This window comes from Balaenoptera ricei, chromosome 7, assembly GCF_028023285.1.
Source record: "Balaenoptera ricei isolate mBalRic1 chromosome 7, mBalRic1.hap2, whole genome shotgun sequence".
NCBI classification, from domain to species: domain Eukaryota; kingdom Metazoa; phylum Chordata; class Mammalia; order Artiodactyla; family Balaenopteridae; genus Balaenoptera; species Balaenoptera ricei.
The window spans coordinates 85340223-85363658 of record NC_082645.1 but is presented as its reverse complement, the minus strand read 5'-3'; the positions used below and the strand labels follow the sequence as shown (position 1 = coordinate 85363658).

The following is a 23436-nucleotide window of genomic DNA, read 5'->3' as shown; positions in this document are numbered from 1 at the left end:
CTCAGATTCCTAAAACCTGGCCCAGGCTTGGGTTCTCTTCTTGCTCTCTTAAAGGATTTAAGAGGATTTAAGGGCCGATCAAAGGCAGTTTCTCACCCGTCCCAGACGAAGCCTCAAGGGCTAGTACAGAAACTTGGAAGTAAATTTTATAGAGCCAGTCATGGTAATGTTTCCCAAATATTTCTGAGTATCAGCATGTATTTTACACACTAACGATTTGGAGCAAACTATATAAATTGTTGAAGGAATATGAAAATCATAATAATAAGAAAAGCTCTTCAAATAAGAAAGCTCTTCAACAGAAATTGCAGATTCAGAAACTCTAAGGTCATTTAAGATGTCACAAATATTATTAAAATACTAGTAATAATAAGCATAGCAATTTTTTATTTAAAAAATTAGCCCTAGTTCTTTTTTTTTTTTTTTTGTGCCACATCACGTGGCTTGTGGGATCTTAGTTCCCCCATCAGGGCTTGAACCTGCACCCTCAGCAGTGAAAGAGCCAAGTCCTTACCCCTGGACCACCAGGGAATTCCCAGCCCCAGTTCTTTGTTTTGTCTGTAGAGATAGCCTGTATTAGCAATGAAGCTAGATGGCATTGTATTATCTCTTGTTTTGTGCTTTGAATTATTTTGCTTTTATTGAATTTTTCTGCCAACCTCATGTATTCTTTGCTGGTGCTGGAAATAATATGGAGCTTACAAAATCCGCCATTAAAAAGACTAGGGAGAAGGCCAATTTGAGGCTCTTTTTGCCCAACTCCCTTCTTTTTTCAGTGACCTGTAACCCAAGAGCTCTGGTAGAAGGTGCCTTTCTACCCTGTGCAGAGGATTGTTCTACTCCTTTTCAGTCAACATGTTTCCTGGTCTTACACAACCTCAGCTAACACCATGGAGAGAATTGTTTATAATCTCTCCCTTGAGAAGGCTCTGTTGCCTATGATGAGGAAAATACTTAATGACCACTTTACTGAATACTTGCAATATGTTTTAATAAGATTACTGATATGAAATTTTAATAAGCAATATCCTGGTTAATTTATTAATTTCCCTCAATTTTCACATTCTCAATATTCATGACCTTTCTATTCATAAAAGTACATCTTTTTTTCAGTGCCCAGGTGCCATGCCATGTTCTCTATATCTCAGGCTGCATAATGGGAATGTCCAAGTGACACCTCCTGCCTGGCTGGTTGATAATTAAATGCCAGACAACATAGTAGCAAGGGCTTTAGAAATATTTATGCAAGATAAATTATTAATTTATGTTCTATTCAAGACAGTTTCAATATGATAAACATTTACTTATCTTGATAATTAGATGGGGTGATTTGTGGTATATTTAAGTTATGCCGTACATTTTTCTTCTGATCTGTTTCCCCTATGATGATTTTAAACTAACTAAATAAAACGTGCTTTACATTTATGTGCCTGCAGAATTTTGACTATGTTTTTAAAAATCCCTGCTTAAGTCATTAAAAGCACGTAACCAAAATGAAGAAGGCTCAACAAGACAACTAAAACTCTTCTTGTACCCACCAGTTAGCCACTTGTTATTGAAAATGTCTGCGGTGAAAAGAATCTGCTTTGGGACCAGGGTTACACAGATGAGACTTTAAGTAAATAATTCAGAACAGTGTTCTCATTCTCTGGGGCAGCAATGGCCACCTTGTTGGTTTGAGACTTTATCTTCAATTAGGCGAATAAAACAGAGGCCGCAGTCTATTCCACCAACCCCTTAAAATACAAATATTGTGTCTCATTCACTTCAGAAGTGATGCTGATGAGCTGTCATTTACAAGGATGCTTTGTCTTGATTTTTCTTAGAGATGGATTCATTTCCCTGTAAGGTTGTCCAACATGTAAAAAATGCAGGGGAAGGAACTCCACAATTTCAATGTGGGAAAAAAAGGTAAACCAAGCTGAACAAAAAAATAAATAAAAGAACTCTATCCTTAGGAGGGATTTTGTTTTCTATTGATTAGGAATAAACAGACTTACAATTTTGAACCTCGTCCATTAGAACAATATTTTTTGGTTTTTCAATGTTTTGTATGGAAGATCTTGGCCATAGTGTCCGCCACAATTTGTGAAAATAATTTCACGGAAGAAAGAGTTTACAGACTTCGCCTTTGAGAGATCTTAAGTGTAATCATATAACCAGGATAAAGAATATATCCATGTAGATCCTAAAACTTTTCCAAATTTGGTAGTCTGACATTCAGTAAAATGCTAAAGTCACTTATGAGAGAGAGAAAAAGACAGAGAGAAGGGGAGTGGGTACCAACTTGTCCTTCATGTGCAAAGTTCATTGTTAAAGAAAGCTCAGAAAATATCAATCTTAGTATCTTATTAGTATTGGAAATTGGTATTGATTGTCTTTTATGCTTTAATTTTTTATTTAATTTTAATTTTTAAATTTTATTGAAATATAGTTGATTTACAATGTCATGTTAGTTTCTGGTATGCAGCAAAATGATTCAGATATATATTCTTTTTTCATATTCTTTTCCATTATGGTTTATTACAAGCTATTGAAAATAGTTCCCTGTGCTATACAGTAGGACCTTGTTGTTTATCTGTTTTATATATAGTAGTTTGTATCTGCTAATCCCAAACTTCCTCCCCTGCCCTTTCCCCTTTGATAACCATAAGTTTGTTTTCTATGTCTGTGAGTCTGTTTCTGTTTTGTGAATAAGTTCATTTGTATCATATTTTAGATTCCACATATAAGTGATATCATATGATATTTGTCTTTCTCTGTCAGACTTACTTCACTTAGTATGACAATCTCTAGGTCCATCCATGTTGGTGCAAATGGCATTATTTCATTCTTTTTTATGGCTGTGTAGTATTCCATTGTATATATAGGAAATTGGTATTGATTTTAAATTCACATCCCTCTTTCTTCTGCACATATTAATTTGGAGAATTTTGTCTTAGAAACAAATTTGTTATTAATATTTCAGGTTGCTTAGCCCAAGTGGAAAGTAGGATAACTTAAGGCAGAGCTGACTTTTAATTTCAGAAAGAGAATTAATACTTAGATTGTATAACATTTTCTAGAAGACAAGTGTCTCACTTGTTGCTTCTTTCTGAAAGCATGACAAGAAATCAAGATTTTCTTAGAATCATTTCAGCAGTAGGGTAGTTTTATGTACATGCCCTACCTTGACCTTTCCTTGGGCACTCACGCACACAGACACACACTTGTTAACATTTTTTTCTAGCTTCATTGTATGGCATATTATAGTCTCATTTGTAAAGACTTATCAAAGTAATGACAACCAAACTGGCAAGAGGTATCAGATGGCATGCCTCTTGTAGGTTCCTTATAGTAAAATTGTCTTACATGATGTTTTGAGTGGTGATTACTCCCGAAGCTGATAACTGTGTGATGCACATTCCTGTAAGTGGCATTTGCTTCACTATATTGTAATGCATTATTTTTTTAAACAAAAAACCACCTACCTTACCCTGAGGATTTTTGGCCAACTAGAGATGGTATATTTCTTTGGTATCCAATGCCTTTTTGGCCTATTGGCCAAATACGACCTATTTAGCCATCTATTACAAATCTGATAGTGTTTCTTTGCATTAATATCCCCTAAGTGGAAATGCCTTTGGCATCATCTACTTTTACGATTTGGGGTTATCCCCATCTGTTGTAAGATACAGAGGTTAACATCTTAGCTTTTTCTGGGGGATAATCCTAGGCCCTGATCTCATACTGCCCTGAGAAGTGATGTTAGCTGGGAATGTAAAGTGATGCCTCTGTGTGATAATCTAACAAGTGTGCAGAATGGAAATGGATCTGCTTTTGCCCCAAGTACTTCAGTGTTCTAACTCAGGTCTCCAGCCCTTTTTTTGGGTCTGTACTACTTTTCTTTAGACTTGTCAACATTTTTCTTTTCTTTGTGAATTCTCTGTCAGCAGAGCACATGAAAACACCAGTTTTTTTAATGTAAAGCATTCTATTTGGATGGTTCACACAATCAGAAAGTATCTGAGCCTATCCTGGCATTCTCTGAGGTGCGCTGTGGCCTGTTACCGGATGTGACTATACTTCCCTTGCTTTAATGGTGGGATTGGAGCGTCCCCATGAGGGCATCTCATAAAAAGGTTTGGGTGCCCTCTAGTACATATGCAAGGAAACCTATTATGTGTGTGGATTGGGAAGTTAATAGAGGCCAAGTTATAGCCATTTGCTTTGTGTCTTTTTTTTTTTTTCTTCTTGCCATAAGAAACATCTATATTGAAAACAGTGGCCGGTCACACAGAAATTCAGCCAAACTTTTTTTTTTAAGTCGATGTAAATCTCCCATGCTGTTTAAATGTCGGAACTAAATTTACCAAACTTGGCAGATTTGTAAAGCTGAGCAGGACTGCCAAGTGTTCCCAGTTTCAAGCAGAGAGAGTTCTAACAGTTCCTGAAATACTTGTAGGAGGCACCTGGTGGTAATTGCAGTTTCACAATTCTTCTGAGCGCCTACCTTGCTAGCTGGCATCTCTGTACACTGATGATTATTACAGTGATGATAAAGTGTCAGAATAGAATGTTCCAAAATAAGGCACAGCCCCCAGAGAGCAAGCACGTTCCCACCAAATCTTCCTGCTGGAGAACCCTCAGGAATTAGACTGAGGTTCTTGACATCACAGCCAGCTGGTTACACCAAACAAATAAAGGGGAAGAGGGGTGCAAGGCGGAAACCACACACGCATACCTGCAGATATAACTTGGCCCACTTTTTTTTTTTTCCACTTAATCAGGGATTGTTGTCTGAGATTCTGCGTAAGGAAGAAGACCCTCGGACAGCATCTCAGTCTCTTTTAGTAAACCTGAGGGCTATGCAGAATTTCCTCAATCTGCCGGAAGTGGAGCGGGACCGCATATACCAGGATGAGAGAGAGCGGAGCATGAACCCCAATGTGAGCATGGTCTCATCGGCCTCCAGCAGTCCCAGCTCCTCCCGAACCCCTCAGGTGAGATATTCGCTCACTGACTTTCCACTCTTTGCCTTGGAGATATCTTGCCTTCACTGCTACTGTGTTTTCCCTCAAAAACTAAGAGACATGATGCCAGGACTTTTTAATCCACTGAACATGTGGGTCAGAGGATATGAACCTCTGACCGTATGCTAGTGGTTATCTTTTACTATATCATCCATGCCATTTCTGTCCCTTTAAGAAAGTCCCATTCTTCCACATGTGGCAGGAGGGCAGGAGTGGGTGGAAGGGTAAGCACTAGATGTCTACATACAGCTGTTTGGTTATCAAAGAAGGGGCTAGGGGATTTGTATTGAAGCTGAGTTTGCGAAGCATTGCTTTTCCTTCAATTGTGTATGTATTTGGATGGGGGTAGGGTAGCTGGGAGCAGGGGACAGCTAGAGTAGTCCAAGTTCTGCTTGATGCAATCTGAAAGAGACAAAATCAGGGAGGAACCTGTGTGTGATGGAAACATGCAAATGCATCGGCTAGATCAGAATGTCTGGGAGCTCATTCAGTGATCCCTTAGAAAATGGTAGTGGAAATGTAGGCCTTAATTATTTTCCTTCCTACGGTGATGTCCACAGGACCCTGACTCAGCTTTCCATCCCTCCTTTCTTCACACTTTAAAAGCATTCTGTTCTCAGGTCCTCCTGCAGATGCATACATCTAGTAATGTTGTGTGATTTAAAGATTTTAACTGAAGGGTCAAGGTCTCAAGTCAGCCAAGAGTCATTTCCAATTCAGATCTGAGCCCACTTATTTTTAGCCTACTCCCTACTTTGCCTAAACTTTTACTAATCAATGGATTTATGGTAAAGCCACCCCATTTACTGTTGCTAGCATGGTTGCAAGTTCCTTCTTGAGTGATAGTTTTCAAAACAAATATTTAACAGGTACACATTTGTACAAATCAGAAAAATGGGTACTTTGAAAATAAAGGGGTTTTTTTTTTTTTTTTGCTTAGATACTATAGTTTTGGGTTTAGGAGTTTGTTTTCTGGTAAGTTCTAAGGAACTGATTAAGCAGAATCTTATTCTAATAGAAATATTTGAGCTTTTTCAAGTATATCCATTTTTTCACACATCTTAACTCTTTTTATATTTTGCACTCTGCAATAGATTTTTTAACTGAAGATAATTTTCTATCGTGCACTGCCAAACTGTGATACTTAGACTTTAGTGTTTAGTGAATTATCAATTTTAGTTACTGTAAAAGCAAAAATAAGTCTCTCTTGACTGCTTACTTTGGACCAGTGTAACCAAGCTTTTTTATCTTTATTTTTATTTTTTAAAAACTTTGGGGCATACCTGTTGAGCTATTGAGTTGGACGAGTTGTTAATTTACACTAATATTTACTTCTATTAAATTCACCAACATTTTTGCCACTTTTGAAGCCCATTAAACCATTACAGGAGAATCCAGCCATGCTTCATGGCCATTTAATTGGGCAACTCTTCTCAGAAAATCACTCCTCCTTGTTAGAAAATCACACAGGTCTGTGTGTTTTGTTTTCCGCTCCTTCGTAATATTTTTGCAACAAGATTACATCTTAGGCATCTTTTCAAAGACCTGGTAACTTTCAGAGCCAGACCAAGTTACAACACCACACAGTTAAGGTCAGTATTCTGCTTTTTTAAACAGCAAAAAATCCTGTCTAGAATATTCCTAGATAAAGGTGCCCTTTAGGGACAAGTATAGCAGGGAAATCGAACGTTTAATTTCACAGTTTGAGATTTCTGAAAATAAATATAAAATGTTTTTCTCAAAATAGTTTTGAGACTACAGTCATGGCACTGACATTTTTACATTGTCTGGAACATTCTTCTTTTTCTGTTGGTTAAACATTGAGAAAGTTACTAAAGACTTTTAACATATTTCATGATTACCTACTTATTCAAAATTCTTTACAGAACTATCTCAGTAGCAAAGATCCATAGTACTATAAGGCTTTCATTGTGCAAGTAAATGTCAGAGGGGTACCCACTGGTTCAACCTTTGAGTTGGAGCCAGCAGTGCAGGGCACACACACAGAACCTTGCACAGGTCCATGGAGATTATTTTCCAGACTCCGTCAGTACTTTGTTATCGGTTTAAAACAAATTGAAGACTTTCAAGTTTCAGATTCAACCTCCAGAGCCTCTTCTCATAACCTTCAATTGGCCAGCATTCCTCAGTGTACTTAAAAATAACCAAACAACAAGACAAGTATAAGAATGATCATTTACTGAGCACTTATTGTATCAGGTACTGCAAACATTTTGCATGAATTGGATCCTCACCATTTTGCACTGTTGTTCTCATTTTACAGATGAGGAAACTGAGGTTTAGATGGATTAAATACCTTGTGTAAGGTCACATGGCTGAGTGGTAGAGCTAGAATTTGAACTCTGGTTATTCTGATTCCAAGGCTGGGCCCCTAACCATATATTTCAATGCTTTGACTTTAGCCCTCAGTGTTCTAGAGAAGATTTGACCAGTCAGGTAAGATTAGTTAGTCAGTGAGGCTAATAAGAAACCTGCATTGAGAAAGGCAGAAATGGTATGCTAAAATATGCACTTAACAGGAAAAGCACTGAACGTTAATTAGAAGTTTTAAGAAGAAAAGGGAGTTTTCTTGAAAAAGATGAGAGAGGATTGGACTATTACGGGAATAGCTCAAACTTGAGGGCAAGAAGAAACATGTAAAAACAGCACCAGTATGAATTGGAGGTTTTGGAGGCAGGGTAGCACAGTGATTCCTGAGCCTGTGCTTTGGAGCCTGAGAGACTTGAGTTCAGATCATAGTTATTTCACTTGCTGCTGCATGCCCTGCCAGCAAGTTAAATATCCTCTTTTATTTTCAGTTGTCTTCATCTGTAAAGTGAAAATAATAATGTCTAACTCATTGTGTTCTTAAAAGAATAAAATGTGGGCTTCCCTGGTGGCGCAGTGGTTGAGGATCCACCTGCCAATGCAAGGCAGATGGGTTCGAGCCCTGGTCTGGGAAGATCCCACATGCCATGGAGCAACTGGGCCCATGAGCCACAATTACTGAGCCTGCACGTCTGGAGCCTGTGCTCCGCAACAAGAGAGGCCGCGATAGTGAGAGGCCCGCGCACCGCGATGAAGAGTGGCCCCCGCTTGCCACAACTAGAGAAAGCCCTCACACAGAAACGAAGACCCAACACAGCCATAAAATAAATAAATAAATAAATTTAAAAAAAAAAAAAAAGAATAAACTGTGATAACAACAACAAAAAGGCACTTTTTGGAGTGCCTGGCACGTAAAAAGTACTACATCAATTATTCTTATGATTACTTTGCAGTAATTAGAAAATAGTATGAGACAGGAAATTCAAAGGAGAATGGCAAAGGTCACTGAGCGCTCGTAGGAATCAAAGCCTTCCTGGAAACTTAGGACATAACTCCGGCTTCAAGACACTGTTGAGAATGACCCCATGGTGTCCACCCTTCATGCCATGTCTTTCTCCAAACCTGCATACTGTCAATCCAGCATACTGTCAATCCAGCAGAGGAACAACAGCTCAGGACATCCACAGAGGGAACATAGTGGTTTAGGATTCTAGGGTGGGTGGGGATGAAAAGAAAACAAAATCCACTTTAGACCAAATCAGCTGGCCATGCTCAGGAATCCAACGGTTGGGGCAGACTTTTCCCTTTGTCCTGTTGCCCGGGGTTCTGAGAAGGTTGCCCAGCCCCATCTCCTTACACACCAGAGCAAATGCTCTGTAGTCTTTTGGATCAAGTAGATTCAAACGTTTTAGGGTTATCCTAACCCCAAGAAGTACAGACACCTTCTATATTGTCCTTCATTTGTCTCTGAAGCTGATGGGAAATCATTCAATTAAAACGAGCACGGCAGAATACATAAAACCACAATATGAGTTTAAGAAAATGAAAACGGCACTTCAAAGGCATTCTGAAGCCTCGTTTTATGAAATGAAATTTTGTTTCATTTCCACTGATTTCCTAGGTGAAATTAGGTGACTGTCTGGGTAGCATAATGATGATAATGGTGGGAAGCCATACATACTCGAATGGCATACGTAAAGCTTTAATAAAGAATGAGAGACTCAGGGGAGTGCATTAAATTGAGTAATAATTTATTATTTAGAGACCTCTACCCATTTACTCATTTTTTTCTGGAAGAATTGGCTCTTCCTCCAAGGTGTACTATTTTCAGAAAGAAAAAGGTAACTGTGTGTGTTCTGCATGCTTGTGTTGCAGTTAAGTGATCGCTTGAGTTTGGTGCCCAGAGTAGCCATCGTACCTGTGAACTGCCTCAGCTACTGTGAGGGAAAGAACAAGGTTGACAGGACTCTGCATGTCCTATAGGAATGCACTGCAATTATTTCCAATCACAATTAACCTGATTAGAATAATGGACAGGAAGTGTCCCTCTGTAGCTAATGCAGTTTGGCATCAGCTGACTGAAATCCTTTGATAATTTCTGCACAGATGGCTGGGCTGAATGCAGCACTTTTTAAATTATTATTTTCATGGTCTCTTGGTAGGCCAAAACCTCGACACCGACAACAGACCTCCCCATTAAGGTGGACGGCGCCAACGTCAACATCACAGCTGCCATTTATGACGAGATCCAACAGGAGATGAAAAGGGCCAAGGTGTCTCAAGCCCTGTTTGCCAAAGTGGCTGCAAATAAAAGTCAGGTGAGTGGTTTTTAAAAGAGCAGAAGTGAGGGCTGGAATTAGACCGTTCTCCTCCTCCCACCAATAAAAATACATCTGTTCCTATAATAATAATAACAACAATAATAATCCCTAGAGAACCTGTCGTGTTTTGCATTTTGCTCTACGGTTTGCTTTTATTCCCATCAGAGTTCAAAATAGAGACTAAGTGAAAACCCAGTTTTTTTTTCTTTTAAAGAAATTGTTTTGCAAAAGGAATCAGCCTTGAATGATTTCTCTCCTAATTCTGAATATTGCTATGTATCCTTTCTTTCTTTCTTTCTTTTTGGTATTTGAGCAAAGCTTAGTGTGTCCAAAACAGCATCTTCCTGAGACCAAGTTTTAGCCAGGTCTCATCACCTCTCTTATTCCCACCAGGGAAATGGATGACTTTGTTATAATAACTGCTTTTCCTCAGCCCCAGAGACACCTTGCAATGTCAGGTGTTTCTTTTATGTATAGAATACAGTTGTTTTTCCAGGAGAAAACACACATCGGGGAGTGCAGAGTGAGTGCTAAAATCTTTAACAGAAAAACATAGACGCTTATCCAGTACAATTTTTCAGAGTGCTGGGATTGTGGGGAATGGAATGCTCCAGGGAAAAGGGTAGACAGATGCTTAGGTTTTTTATTTCTGAAAGCAGTAACAGTTGATGGGATCTACTCTGTTTCAATTCATTTAAAGGGACAACTACCGCCCTATCCTAGAATGGGTTAGGTTGAGGTGCCTACTTATTTACCCCTGGGTTGAACAATTACCCAAATGCAGGGTAGAAGAAACAAAAGTTAGTTAAAGCTTAATTTTGAGAGTCCTTTGATTCTGAGCTTGATATCCTCTGTGGCCTTGCATGACAAATGTTTTCGTCCCTACATATGTAAATGGTAAAATGGTCCACCATCTCCCTAACAAATCTTCTGTTGTGTGCTATAAAGGAAGGAAGTTACTGAATATTGTATTAAGCAAGGTGGTTTTTAATGAAAATTAAGTTTTTAAAATGATAGTTAAATGCTATATTTATACTAATTATATGGTTTTGGGAATAGCCTTTTTTACCTGTGGTTTTGCAGTAACCTGACTTAAGTTATTTTTCAGATGTTAATAAAGGGAGAGCAGTAGAATATCCAGCAATTTCGTAGAGGATTGAAATATTGGTTTCCCATTTCAATTTTGATGTAGTAATTTTTCCAGATTATTCTTTCTCTCACAATGAAGTCATTGAAATACAGTTTGCTAAGATATAATGTCCAACCATAGTATGAAATACATGAAAAGAAAATACCATAGAGCTTTCTTACACTGTTAAATGCATAAAATCCCGTGTACCACATGGCAAAATATAATGAGAGTTGGAGCTGTTAAACGAATAAAGCTGTTAAATGCATAATGCCACTTGGCAAAACTACTGTGCATTTAATGGTTTTCCACTGTGTAATAAAGGACGTATGTGGTAAATGTGCAGTAAGTATAAAGCTACACAATTGATTCTGCAAACCTGCCCCTTAGTTGTGACTTGACATAAATATCAAAGTTTCACTCAGTCCTCCTTTTATAAGCAGCTTTCAAGAAAAACTGAAGGCCACAGTCTGAGAACTTGACTCAGAATGCTTGTAATCTTCCTGTTGACTTGGCACTATTGCTTCTGGAAATAGTGTTGCCTCCAGCCTCCCCAAGTAATTCAGGTGGCTGATTGAAAAGTGTGTTTGCCAGTTGGACAAACTTAGCTCTCCAAATTTTTGTTGCCTCCTGAAGAACTCAGTAGCCCTGCTTTTGCCGAATCTGGAGGAAAACATAGTACTAGGAATTAATATGCTAAAGAATGAGATTGAGCCTAAATGGGGATAAGATGCTTTGTTTTTCTTTTTTCCTTTGGGACAATGATTTCATTCTCATTTATGAATAGGGAACTTTATTTGTAAATAGCTGACTAGATTTGCAAATCAGGCATTAAGTTTTTTAAAAATGGCATTGCCAAACAAAATGAACTTAACTGACAGTTTCAAAGGCAATTTAACATAAGTTATTCACTCTACTTTGTAAGCACTACCAGCATTTGCTTGATAAAAAGCATACTTAGTGAAATCAATTGATGTGGTACTTTGCACATGTATTTGGTGTGTATCCATAAGATGTGTGTGTGTGTATGTATGGAGTGGCTAAGAAGGCAGACGAAGAGCAAGGGCACTCCATTCTCTTGGAGGTGAAATTAGGAGAACCTTTAACAGGAACTCTTGTGAACTGTAGTAGGTTTAGAGCCTGGGAGGCCCAGTTCAAACATGTATAGTAACCCCTCCCCTTCCATTTTAAATGTCTTTTAAAATAGAAAGGAAACCCTCATAAAATCTCATTCACTGCGTGGTGTGAATTACTGTCACCATATTAAGAATAATACCTAACACTGCCTGTGTGTTAGGCACGCTTTGAATGAAGAGTAGGAAAAAGGGAGGAAATTTTTAGAGATTAAGGGTGGTGGGCCAAGATGGTCCTTGAGGGCTGTAAGTGTTTAGGGAACAGGCACAGTTGGAGGAGGGGTTCAGAAAAGGAACTGAAAGAGTGACAAACGTTTGCAGTTTTGCCTGTGGTCCTGTTGGGGAAAATAGTATTACTGGAAAGTGTGTGTTTTCTTAGTGGGTGGGTTACATCAGGGCGCATTTGTAGGGTCGTAGACCACCTGTTCCTTTAATTGGGCTTCAGCTCCTTTGTCATGGCCAGGCCAGTCCATCATCTGATTCCACTGAGTGCCTCCTATCTGACCCTTGCCCCTTTCTTCATGGGAGAGAAGTCAAAAACATAAAGCAGGGGTAAAAATAAGAGGGAAAAGTATGCTTATGCACATTTCACCTTTTACTTTTGCTTCATTTTCAATTTAGGATCAATTTTAGGTGTTTTGTGTGTGTGTGTGTGTGTTCTGAAGACTGTTTTCCTTTTCTTTCTGCAGAATATTCAGATTATTGGTCTTCATGGGATAGGATGTACTATGGTCCATGGTTGTTCTCTGTGAACTAGGAGTGGGGGTCCTCAGTAGGAGCCATAGTGCAAAGGCATATGGCATTCTCTGCACACCTTCAGTATGGCCCTTACATACAAAGGGCCGCCAGGGAATGAGTGCCCCAGCATGCAATTTAAGTGGCTACGGGAACTCTTTGTCCCTTGATAGCTTCTTGTAATCTCCCTGTCCCTCTTACTCAAATTCTGTAGGGTTACTTTCCCCTTCCCTCCGCAACTGCAGCTTATCAAATGTGATCTGGGCAGTGGAAATCCAGTAGGGAGCAAACACAGTGACCGTGGGCACCCTCACTGCAGTCCTCCAGAGCCGGCCATGTGCCTTGGGACAGCATATTCAGCCACATTTCTTTCCTTTGATATCAGTTGCCCCCTTCCCCAGACATTAATTCACTGTTTCTCTCCTGCCCTCTTCTCTTTTTTATATTGCTTACAGTATTCAGCTCATGGAATGCTGAGGATCATCCGAGGCTGGTTTTCTTTTGAAAAGAGAGTGAAACTTTCTTTGTTATTTGTATACCCAAAGACCCAACTCTACGTATATGACTGTCTTTTCCTACTAGGTTTGGGTGAAAACAGAGTAGGTAGAGGAATGGGAAGGGGCTTATTTTAATCCCTGTTCTACCTTGCCCCCATTAAAAAAATAAAAACAAACAAATGAACAAAAATGTTAGAAGGGCACTGGGTTTGCTTTCTTGTTTCTTTTCTTTTCTTTCTTCCTTTTTTTTTTTTTGGTGGGGGTGGGGTCTTGCTTTCTATATTAGGAAGGTAGAGAGAATCTGAGACATTGCAAAAAGGAGAAATAGACAACCTGGTTGTAAAGCTCAGTTGGTGGTAATGAAAGGGCCAACCCCAGAGTCTTCTGGGATAAAAGAAAGGGAGTGATCTGGGAATAAATGAACCCAGAGGGGTCTCTGATGAGATGACATTGGAGGTGCCCCCATCTCCACCAAGATTTCAAGACCCCTGCCAATCCTCCAGTTCTCCTCCCTGCCTCGCACACCTTCCCAGGCCCACAGGCTGCAGGAGCTACCACTGGGATCAGGAATGAGGGAGTCCTCACTCCTACTACAGAAGAGGGAGGGAGGCACAATTGTGATCCCACTGCATCTGGGGAGAAGGAGTTTCTGGCCTTCAATATACAATTCTGAAATCATTTCCTCCATAGAAGCTGTGTTCTCCATGGTGATTGGATTTCAATGTGTCCTATGCTTTATGTACGTTAGGATTAAATAGATTTTGTGTACTGACTGGCCTTTATTCCTTATCACTGTCTCACCAAAAAAAAAAAAAAAATTCCATGTTCTCACCTACTGACTTAACAAGTTATAATCCTAAATAGAAGGCTTCTTAAGCTTTAGATGTAGATTACAAACTCAGATTTTATGGACATTCTTCTTTATTGTAAAATATCTCCTTACAGATGATCTAATTTGCTTAACAGGCTAAATGATTTAAAATATACATGTCTTTCAGACATAGAGAATGGACTTGAGGACACGGGGAGGGGGAAGGGGAAGCTGGGACGAAGTGAGAGAGTGGCAAGGACATATATACACTACCAAATGTAAAATAGATAGCTAGTGGGAAGCAGCCACGTAGCACAGGGAGATCAGCTCGGTGCTTTGTGACCACCTAGAGGGGTGGGATAGGCAGGGTGGGAGGGAGACGCAAGAGGGAGGAGATAGGGAGATATATGTATATGTATAGCTGATTCACTTTGTTATAAAGCAGAAACTAACACACCATTGTAAAGCAATTACACTCCAATGCAGATGTTAAATAAATAAATAAATAAACTAGAAACAAATATATACAGGTCTTCACGGCAGATCCTTTTATAAGCAAAAATAAAGACAGACAGCTGTACATAAAGAAAAATAATTGGTATATTATTTGGTTTGTTTCCTTCCTTTTATCGCTCTTTGCTATTGGAGTTTATATCACATTCAGTATATGTGCTAACATAATTTTTTCATTCAATCATGGGTTACTATATTAATCTTTGCTTTTGTGTCTCTTCTTAAAAATATCCCAGGCACAAGTTAGTTGTACATATTTCCTTTTTAAAGAAATAGCTTCTATTTTTGATTACTTAAGTAAAACATCCTCGTTTCATTTTGTATTTTTTATTTTTAATTCTCAAAGGCATTTCTTTTCTTCTTTAATGTTATTTATTTTGAATAGGTAGCATATGTTCATTGTACAAGCTTGAAAAAGAAACAGAAGCGTATACAGCGAATAGTTCTCCTCCATCCCTCACCCCCCTAGCCATCCTCAGAGGCAGCCACTGCTAACATTTCTCCTCTATCTTTGGAAACACAAATGTATATACTTTTTTTGTCCCTATGCACAAATGACTAGCGTACTTTACATGTGATTCTGCTTGATTTTTTTCTTATAAATCTCAAAGATCTTGCCACATCAGCACACAGAGCCCCTTCTTCTTTTAAGCTGCTGTATAGTATTCAGTGGAATGGATGCATCATGATTTATTTGACTCTCTTCCTTTGGTGGGTATGTAAATTGTTTCCAATCCTTCCATATTAAAAATGATGGTGTTTACATTCCAATCGACCTCCTTGCCAGCAATGCCCGAGGGTCCCAGCCCCTATACCCTCACCTAAGACATTTTAAATGACTCAGCTGACTACAGTTTTGGCAAACATAAAACATCTACAATAAACAGAAACAAAACAAAACAAAACCCTGAACGACTGGAACCTCCCACGTCTCCCTCTCCCATGAGTTGGGCCCCTGAAAGTGAAGCTAGGGCTCCCGCAGGCAGGTCCCAAGCTAGTGGTCTGGTCTGGCTTCCCTGTACGTGCAGCGGCATCTGGGGATGGAGCCGCACGCCGCCCTACTGCACTCCTGCCGGGGCCCACCTCCCCTCTGGGGCCTCCTCATGGGGTCGTGCAAGCGCTGCAGAGGCCCATCGAGATGAGTGCCACCTGCCATTTGTGGGGCGCCAGGTGACAGGAAGAGACTGCGCACCCCCGAACTGTCACCTGCATGCCCCAGCTTCATTTTTAAAAATTTAGAAATTGAAGAAAACTGTAAAGGCAAAAACATGAATCACCCATAATTCCACAATCCAGAGATAGTTGCCATTAACCTTTTAGAGTCTTCTAATGTGTAAGCGTGGGTTTGCACATGCGTGTTTATATCCTAGTTGGGAATCACACTGTAATAAGACAAGTTAAAACTATAATTTTCTTAAGGTCAACTTTTCATGTGGGAGAGTAAATTTATGAATTATAAAATATCTTCAGTCTCATTGTTTTGTTTCTTAGCCTTTAGAAACTATTGCCCAAGGATCGGTTTTGCCACTTTGCACAAAAAGTGGTTTGACAGTTACCTTATTTATTAAGTTCTCTTTACGGAGATGGCTTTATTGGGGCTGGGATTGCTCAGGCTATTGGAAGTAAATGTTTGATTACCCCAATCTCTGGTATAAAAAGTGACAGGAAAAACTGGCCGTATGATGCCAGTTGGTGATGAGTTGGTGGTCTAAGTCTCACTTGCAATGCTTTTGCTTTTGTCGTCTTGTCTTCAGTGTGTAAGGCAGATTAAAATGAGGCATGTGGCCTTGACTGAGTAGCTGCCCCTTCCTGCTGGGCAGGTTTCTTTGGAACACATTTTGACAACCTGTCAAAAAGCAGTTTCTATTCTTGTCAACTGGGGCATATATACTACAATGTCAGATCTGTCCACCAAATTCAAATGAAAAAAATTAATATATTTACACTACAGTTACCATTTTTAAAAAACTGTTATACCAAGTAGTGAAGAAGTTAGGCTTCTCAATATTCTCAAATGCCAAACTAAGTGGGCAGTCAATACAGTGATGCCTAAGCGTCAAGTTGAACCCTTCACTTTCTTCCTTTATCTCTCAGCATAATTCAAAGGATTAGATTCTTTTGAGAAGTGATCAACAGAAATTCCCTCAAGATCTCAGTTTTTACATCAGTCTTATAATGAGGAATTGGGTTCTTTTTACCACTCCTGCAATTAATTATGTTGATGTTTCATGCCCTAAAACTAGCCTTTATGGGAACCCATAATTAGATATCAATGAAGGTTAATTACAGTTTGTATGCAGTTCATAAAATGTCATATACCTTTATCCATTGCTAAAGTTTCTGTACTGGTTTTAAGCACATTTTTATGTACTGCAGAAACCCTTGAGTTGCATTATTTTGCCTGTTCATGACATGGCACCTTTAGGAACTTGCATTTGACTTTTAAGCAAATCAGGTTGACATATTAAAAGCCATCTTTCTGAACTCTACAGCCCTCTTTCAAAGATGACATTGAGTTAAACCATGGTTCTTACAGTTGGAGAATGTTGGTGCCTGTGAGTGGTTCCTACTGTTTTGCTGTAGAGACTGTTTAATCATCTTGCTTGGGACTTCCCTGATGGCGCAGTGGTTAAGAATCTGCCTGCCAATGCAGGGGACACGGGTTTAATCCCGGTCCCGGAAGATCCCACATGCCGCGGAGCAACTAAGCCCGTGCGCCACAACTACTGGGCTTGTGCTCTAGAGCCCGTGAGCCACAACTACTGAGCCTGCGTGCTGAAACTACTGAAGCCCGCGCGCCTAGAGCCCATGCCCCGCAACAAGAGAAGCCACCGCAATGAGAAGCTCGTGCACTGCAACCAAGAGTAGCCCCCACTCGCTGCAACTAGAGAAAGACCGCGTGCAGCAACAAAGACCCAACGCAGCCAAAAAAAAAAAAAAAAAAAAAAAGATCATCTTTTTTTCACAGGGCCAAGACTAGGGTTAGGCATGTAGGCTTGCTAGGTCTTCGGGTGCAAAATTCAAGGAGGCACACACTTTCAGAGTCACATTCCTTAAATTTTGCACATTAGTCGCTTGCTTGCCTCACTCTAGTCCCAGCCCTGATCTTTCAAACAAGTCTTATGCCTGGTTTTCTGCTGTGTCTGCTTTTTTTCCCCCCTGCACTTATGAGTTTTTGAGGCAGTGGGCATAATATGTAGTTTTGTATCATAGGTATGCTGGAATTTGGACCTGAAGTCAGGGACTAGAAGTGTTTTGGTTGTTTTCTCCTTGATATTTTAGTCTAGTACATTTTACTGTTAATATCTTTCTAGTATTTAAGTGGAGAAGACTCCAGGTTCATTCTTTTTGACAGATATGGATGGTTTTTTTCAGGTACATGTTCCCATCTACGTGTATATGTATGTGTGTACATACTTATATAAAGTCATACTAAATCTCTGTACTATTATATAGCTATGTATAGCCCATATTTCTACGGCAAGGAAGGCAACAAGATTTTATGAAATCCCCTCTTGACTTGGGCCCTTTATAACAGAGGTTAAGGAGTTGTTCAGAAAGAAAATTTTCATTACTCTCAATTACAGCTTCACTCTTTACAAACACATCCATAGAAATGTGAGACACATGCCCAGAGACAGCTGAAAATTAGTCCCCGTGAAAATACAGTTTAGAACTTAGTGTACAATTTTGAGAAATAAAAAAAGAAGTAGATAATTTTTACTTATTACATTCGAGGTATAAAATAATTAACCTTGAACTGTAACCAAATGCTCAGCACAAATCTTTTTTCAGGTTTAGATGACCTCCTCGTCAGGGATTCACTGAAGCCCTTGACAAGTCTCCCTTGCAGTTTAGCCTTTTATCCATTTCAGTTTTCTTGATTAGGTTATCTTGAATCATTAGGGGGTTTATTTATTTTAATAGACACTTATTGGATTCATGAAAGGAGAATTCGGTGACTAAGAAACAAGAGCTGAATATTATCTGGCTCATTTCACACTTCAGAAGAGTCTCAACCAGCTGAAGAGAAATTCTTTCACAGTTACAAAAGTTTGTTTGGGGACTTTATGTGCTTCCGTTTAGAAAGTGAACTGCCTGTGGTTAATAATACGAATTTTCTTTTGAGACGCTCAGAAAACATTTCCTTTTGGTTACATATGCTGACATTTTCTGTATTGAAGATGTGGGTGAGTAAATGGCCTTTTACATTTCTGTTGCAAGAAGCCTTGTGTCATTCTCCTGAAGAACTGTTCATTTGCCGACTTATTCATTCATTGGGGTTCCTAGATGGGCAAAGGGGGAGGGGGCTTCTTACTATTTGTAGATTGAGTTCACTCGTCAGCTCTGTGATAGGTACATCAGGGGGAACAGTAATGACTGTGACAAGGTCTTCCTTTCAAGGCCAGTACAACCTTACTTAACAGGAACAAACGTATTTACTACATCTCTTTTTGGAGATCAGAGCAGACTGTGAACTTGCGTTTGTTTCTTAGCAAGTCCTGGTTTGTATTCGGTTTGAAATATTATAAAAACTAGGAAATTTGTCACTAACACAGAACTTAATTTTCTTTTTAAAGAAAAAAATATGGGAACAGGGACACGTTGGAGTTATTACCTGTGTCCTAGGGTAGGAAAACAAGTAACTTAGTACACAATGAAATTTCAGTACCACGGACAGGAACCCCACTCTTTCCATCTCCTTCCCCTCCCCCATCACTTAAACCTAAGGCTTGGAGCTAGGATTCAAACCCATATCTGATGGGCTCTAAATTCAGACCCTGGGCTGTATTATTGTCTTCTGAAAGACCTCCTTGTTCATTTGAATAGTCTCAGCATTTGGTATGTAGTTTGGAGAATATGTCACTCATTTATTATCTACTTGAATTTTTAAACCTTTCAATATTTTTATAAGTGTAATAGATATTGTCCTTCCTCATTCATTTTCAATGTGAGAGAGCTTTAAAAATTCTCATTTGAGCAACAACAACATACACACGCGCACACACACATACACGAAAATGGTTAAAATGATGAGAATAGATTTTTTTAAATGATTGATATAGTTTGGTGCTTATGATATATGTCATTTTTTTAAGAATGAAAACTTCTGGAAGATGAAGCTTACCAAGTATGTCATTTACCACTAGCAGGCTGCTGTGGGCCTTCATTGGTACCCAGCAACATGATTTCACTATGAAAAAAAAAAGATATCTAGGCTAGGGTAAGTGGTGTTCTTGACTTTTATCATAGTCTTTTCTCCAAGAACTTCTTGTTAAAAAAGAAGGAAGGAAGGAAAGTAGGAAGGGAAAGGAAAGAAGAAAGAAAAGAATTCTTTGTCATGTCAGTTTAAAAGCCTTCAATAACTCCCATGGCCCATAGGATTAAGATGAAATTTCTTTGCATGGTATTCTTTATGACCTGACCCCTACCTCCATTTCTAGACTGTGCTTTAGCCCCACAAAGTTGTTTCTGATTCCTTGAATGTGATAATTTTATAAGCCCCTGCATTTGCTGATAATGTTATCTCTGCTTGGAATGTGATTCCAATCACTTCCTCTCCCCACCTGGTGAAATTCATCTTTATCTTTCAAGGCCCACCTTATGAGTCCTGTTCTCTGTGATCACATATTCCCTGAACTTCATGGTCAGAATTACCTACTTAAGCTTTGGTGATCTCAATTAACCTTTTAAGTAAAAAGCATGGCCCACAGTAGATGGGTGATCAGTGCAAGCTTATAAACTAATGTTCTGAGAGACCTCTGTCACTGTTTGCATTTATATAATGTGGTAAATTGGATCACCCTCTTTTCTTTATCTTATTCATGCATTAGAGATGGGGGAAAAAGAGCCCTCAGAATGTTGACAGGGTTGCTTTTGAAAACTAGTGCTCTCCCCCAACACTAACTCTTTTAATTTGAGGCCATGAAACATTCGTCTGGGCTAATTTCTATGCACTCTAATAATTTCAGTGCAATCTATTGAGCATTTATTGAACATCTATTATGTGCAAGAAACTATACCCTGAAAATGCTGAAGTGAGTAAGAAATCAACAGTTTCCCTCCACCCCCATTAAGAAGCTGACTGTTCTGATAGGGGTGCGGGCATGCCCAGCAGTAAGAAAAATCATCATCAAATTGTGAAAAGGTCTAAGCAACATGCTTTCAAATTATGCAGGAGTGAGTAAGCAGTTCTCACAAGAGATCAGCTGAGACCATGTCAGCTGAGCCTTGAAGTACAACTTCTCATAGCGAGGGTAGAGGGTTGAGTGAGATTCTCCAGGAAAGGGAGTAACATGAGCAAAAGCATGAAGATGGGAATACACCAAGCCTATTCAGGGACTGTGCGTAATTCACAGTGGCCGGAGGACAAGGTCCATGGGGAAATTGAGGGGAGATGAGACCGTGAAGGAAAAACAGGAGCCAATTGTGGTTCTTATTGTTGCCTCTTCTAATGCTCTTGAATTGTGAACTAGGGGTGTCTCATTTAAGTAAACCCTCAATAAAACTATCAGTTTACTAAAAGATAAACTATGGGGTTATTATTCATCTTTCAAAAAGAAATAATGATACCTTTCTTCAAGTAGTAAGGATTCCTAATACATTTACAACATTATTTGCTTTGTAAATTTAGATTGACGTACAACTTTGTAGGAACATGTGGATTGTAAACAAAATATATCTTGACTGGTGTGAGTGTCACCTCACCTGCATAGTTGAGCAAAGGTGGTCAGAGTTGTTTTTTCTACTGAGGGAAATATATTTGTTTAAGAGGCTGATGAGATGACTAAAATGAGATGTTAACAGGTATTATTTGCTTATGCCCTGAATGCTTGGGAACTCTTTATCCATTGATCACAAGGATGTAGCCTTTGAACTTACATTCTTTTTTTTTTTTTTTTTAAAGATTTATTGATTGATTGATTGATTGAGTGATTGCTATGTTGGGTCTTCGTTTCTGTGCTAGGGCTTTCTCTAGTTGCGGCAAGCAGGGGCCACTCTTCATCGCGGTGCGCGGGCCTCCCACCATCGTGGCCTCTCTTGTTGCGGAGCACAGGCTCCAGACGCGCAGGCTCAGTAATTGTGGCTCACGGGCCTAGTTGCTCCGCGGCATGTGGGATCTTCCCAGACCAGGGCTCGAACCCATGTCCCCTGCATTGGCAGGCAGACTCTCAACCACTGCGCCACCAGGGAGGCCCCTGAACTTACATTCTTTCTCTGGGTTCAGATTTTGAAGGTAGAAGTGTTTTAATCATAAATTCCTTAGCATCATTATACTTAGGTTCCATGTACATTTTCCTATGTAAGTTCCAGGTATTCTCTGTAATTTTTTTAACTTTTTATTTTGAACACATTTTAGACTCACAGATTTTGGAAAATAGTACAGTTTCCATATATTTCTCACCTAGCTTCCCCTAATGTAACAGCTACATCACCGTAGTGCAATGCTCAAAACCAGGAAGTTAGCATTGTTTTAATACATTAACTAAACTGAAAACTTTATTCTAATTTCACTAATTTTTTTAATTAACATTATACTAAATATTAATAGTATTTCCACTAATGTCCATTTTTTGTGCCAGGATCTCAATCAGGAACCATATTGCGTTTAGTTATTTAGCCTTAGTTTTCTGCAGTCTGTGACCATTCTTCAGTCTTTCCTTTTTTTTTTTTTTTTTAAATGATCTTGCCACTTTTAAAGAGTACTGATTGGTTATTTTGTTGGAAATCTCTCAGTTAGGGTTTGTCATGATTGGACTGAGGTTATGCATTTTGGGCAAGACCTCAGATACTATGTTGTGTCCTTTGCAGTGAATCATATCACAGAGTTCATGGTTGTGAATATGTCATCACTGGTGATGTTGACCTTGATCACTTGACCAAGGTGGTTTTATTCTTTGTACTTTGACCCTGATGGCTAATCATTATCTGTTGTTTCTGACAAATAACAAGGTAATAGATCATGGAATGTGAACCTGGAAGGGAACTTAGAGATCATCTTTTGTACACCCCTTCTTTTATAGTTAAGCTTCCAGAAGATCCAAGAGGGTAACCACTTATCCAAAGGTCACCCAATAATTTAATGTCAGAGCAGGAACTTAGCAGTTTGGTCTCCAAATTGAATATTCTGTGTTTCCTAGCTGTGCTCTGGCACATGTAACTTACTTAGCCTCAGTTTTCCCATGCTAAAAATGCAAAACTGACTATATGACTATTCAGCCAACCTTTGGTCAAAGCTTACAACCAGACTAAAAGAGAAATCACAGCTAGCTATATACACCACAGTTCCTTGTGTCCGCTCACAAGGCTGGCCAAGGCTGGAAATCAGATGAACTTCTGTATCAGCATGTCCGAAATGAAAATAATTCTCCTGGAATGCTCCACATAACACACAGGGAGCAACAACAAAAAACCTACTTGAGATTTTAACAGAAAAAGGAGATTTGTTTATTAATAATTCATGAGTTCCCATTGAACATGCACGACAGAAACAGTGCTATTCAATAGAGAATACTGTCATCTGTCACTGTTTTATTTGACATTTACACTTTTTTTTTTTTTGCCTGATACTGCAAAACTTTCTTGGATGGCATGCAAAAATTATATAAATGAAAAAAGTCCCAATGTGGGGACTCTTTATCTCTTCTGTGATGGGTTCACTCGGTTACATACGTGTGTGTTCAGGCGCACTTTCTGGCACATTCACTAGCCATCAAACAAGCTAATAAGGGACACTATTGAGAAAACAGAGATAAGCATCCCAAGTGGGCTGGTGGAAGGATCATGTGAATAAAAAGATGGAGGATGAGATGGGAAGTGAGGTGGAAGAATAGATTTCCGGGAGATAAGCGTACAGATCCGTGGAGTGAGCAAGTGAGTCAGAGTGAGGGGAAAGCGAATCATGGCTGCCGCGAAGAAAACTGACAAAAATACACTGCCATTTCCGATGCAGAATA

General features: G+C 39.2%; 1 protein-coding gene across 5 annotated transcripts in view; it reads left to right on the top strand.

The window, feature by feature from the left end:
- SATB2 (SATB homeobox 2) overlaps positions 1–23436 on the top strand; it is a 192684-nt gene that overhangs the window by 129149 nt on the left and 40099 nt on the right. For 4 of the 5 annotated variants that reach the window (XM_059928421.1, XM_059928420.1, XM_059928418.1 and 1 more), the window contains 2 exons: positions 4770–4982; positions 9503–9658. In XM_059928421.1, the coding sequence (XP_059784404.1) occupies positions 4770–4982; positions 9503–9658 (369 nt within the window). The remainder of the gene's footprint in view (positions 1–4769; positions 4983–9502; positions 9659–23436) is intronic. The other variant, XM_059928422.1, reaches the window with a different exon arrangement.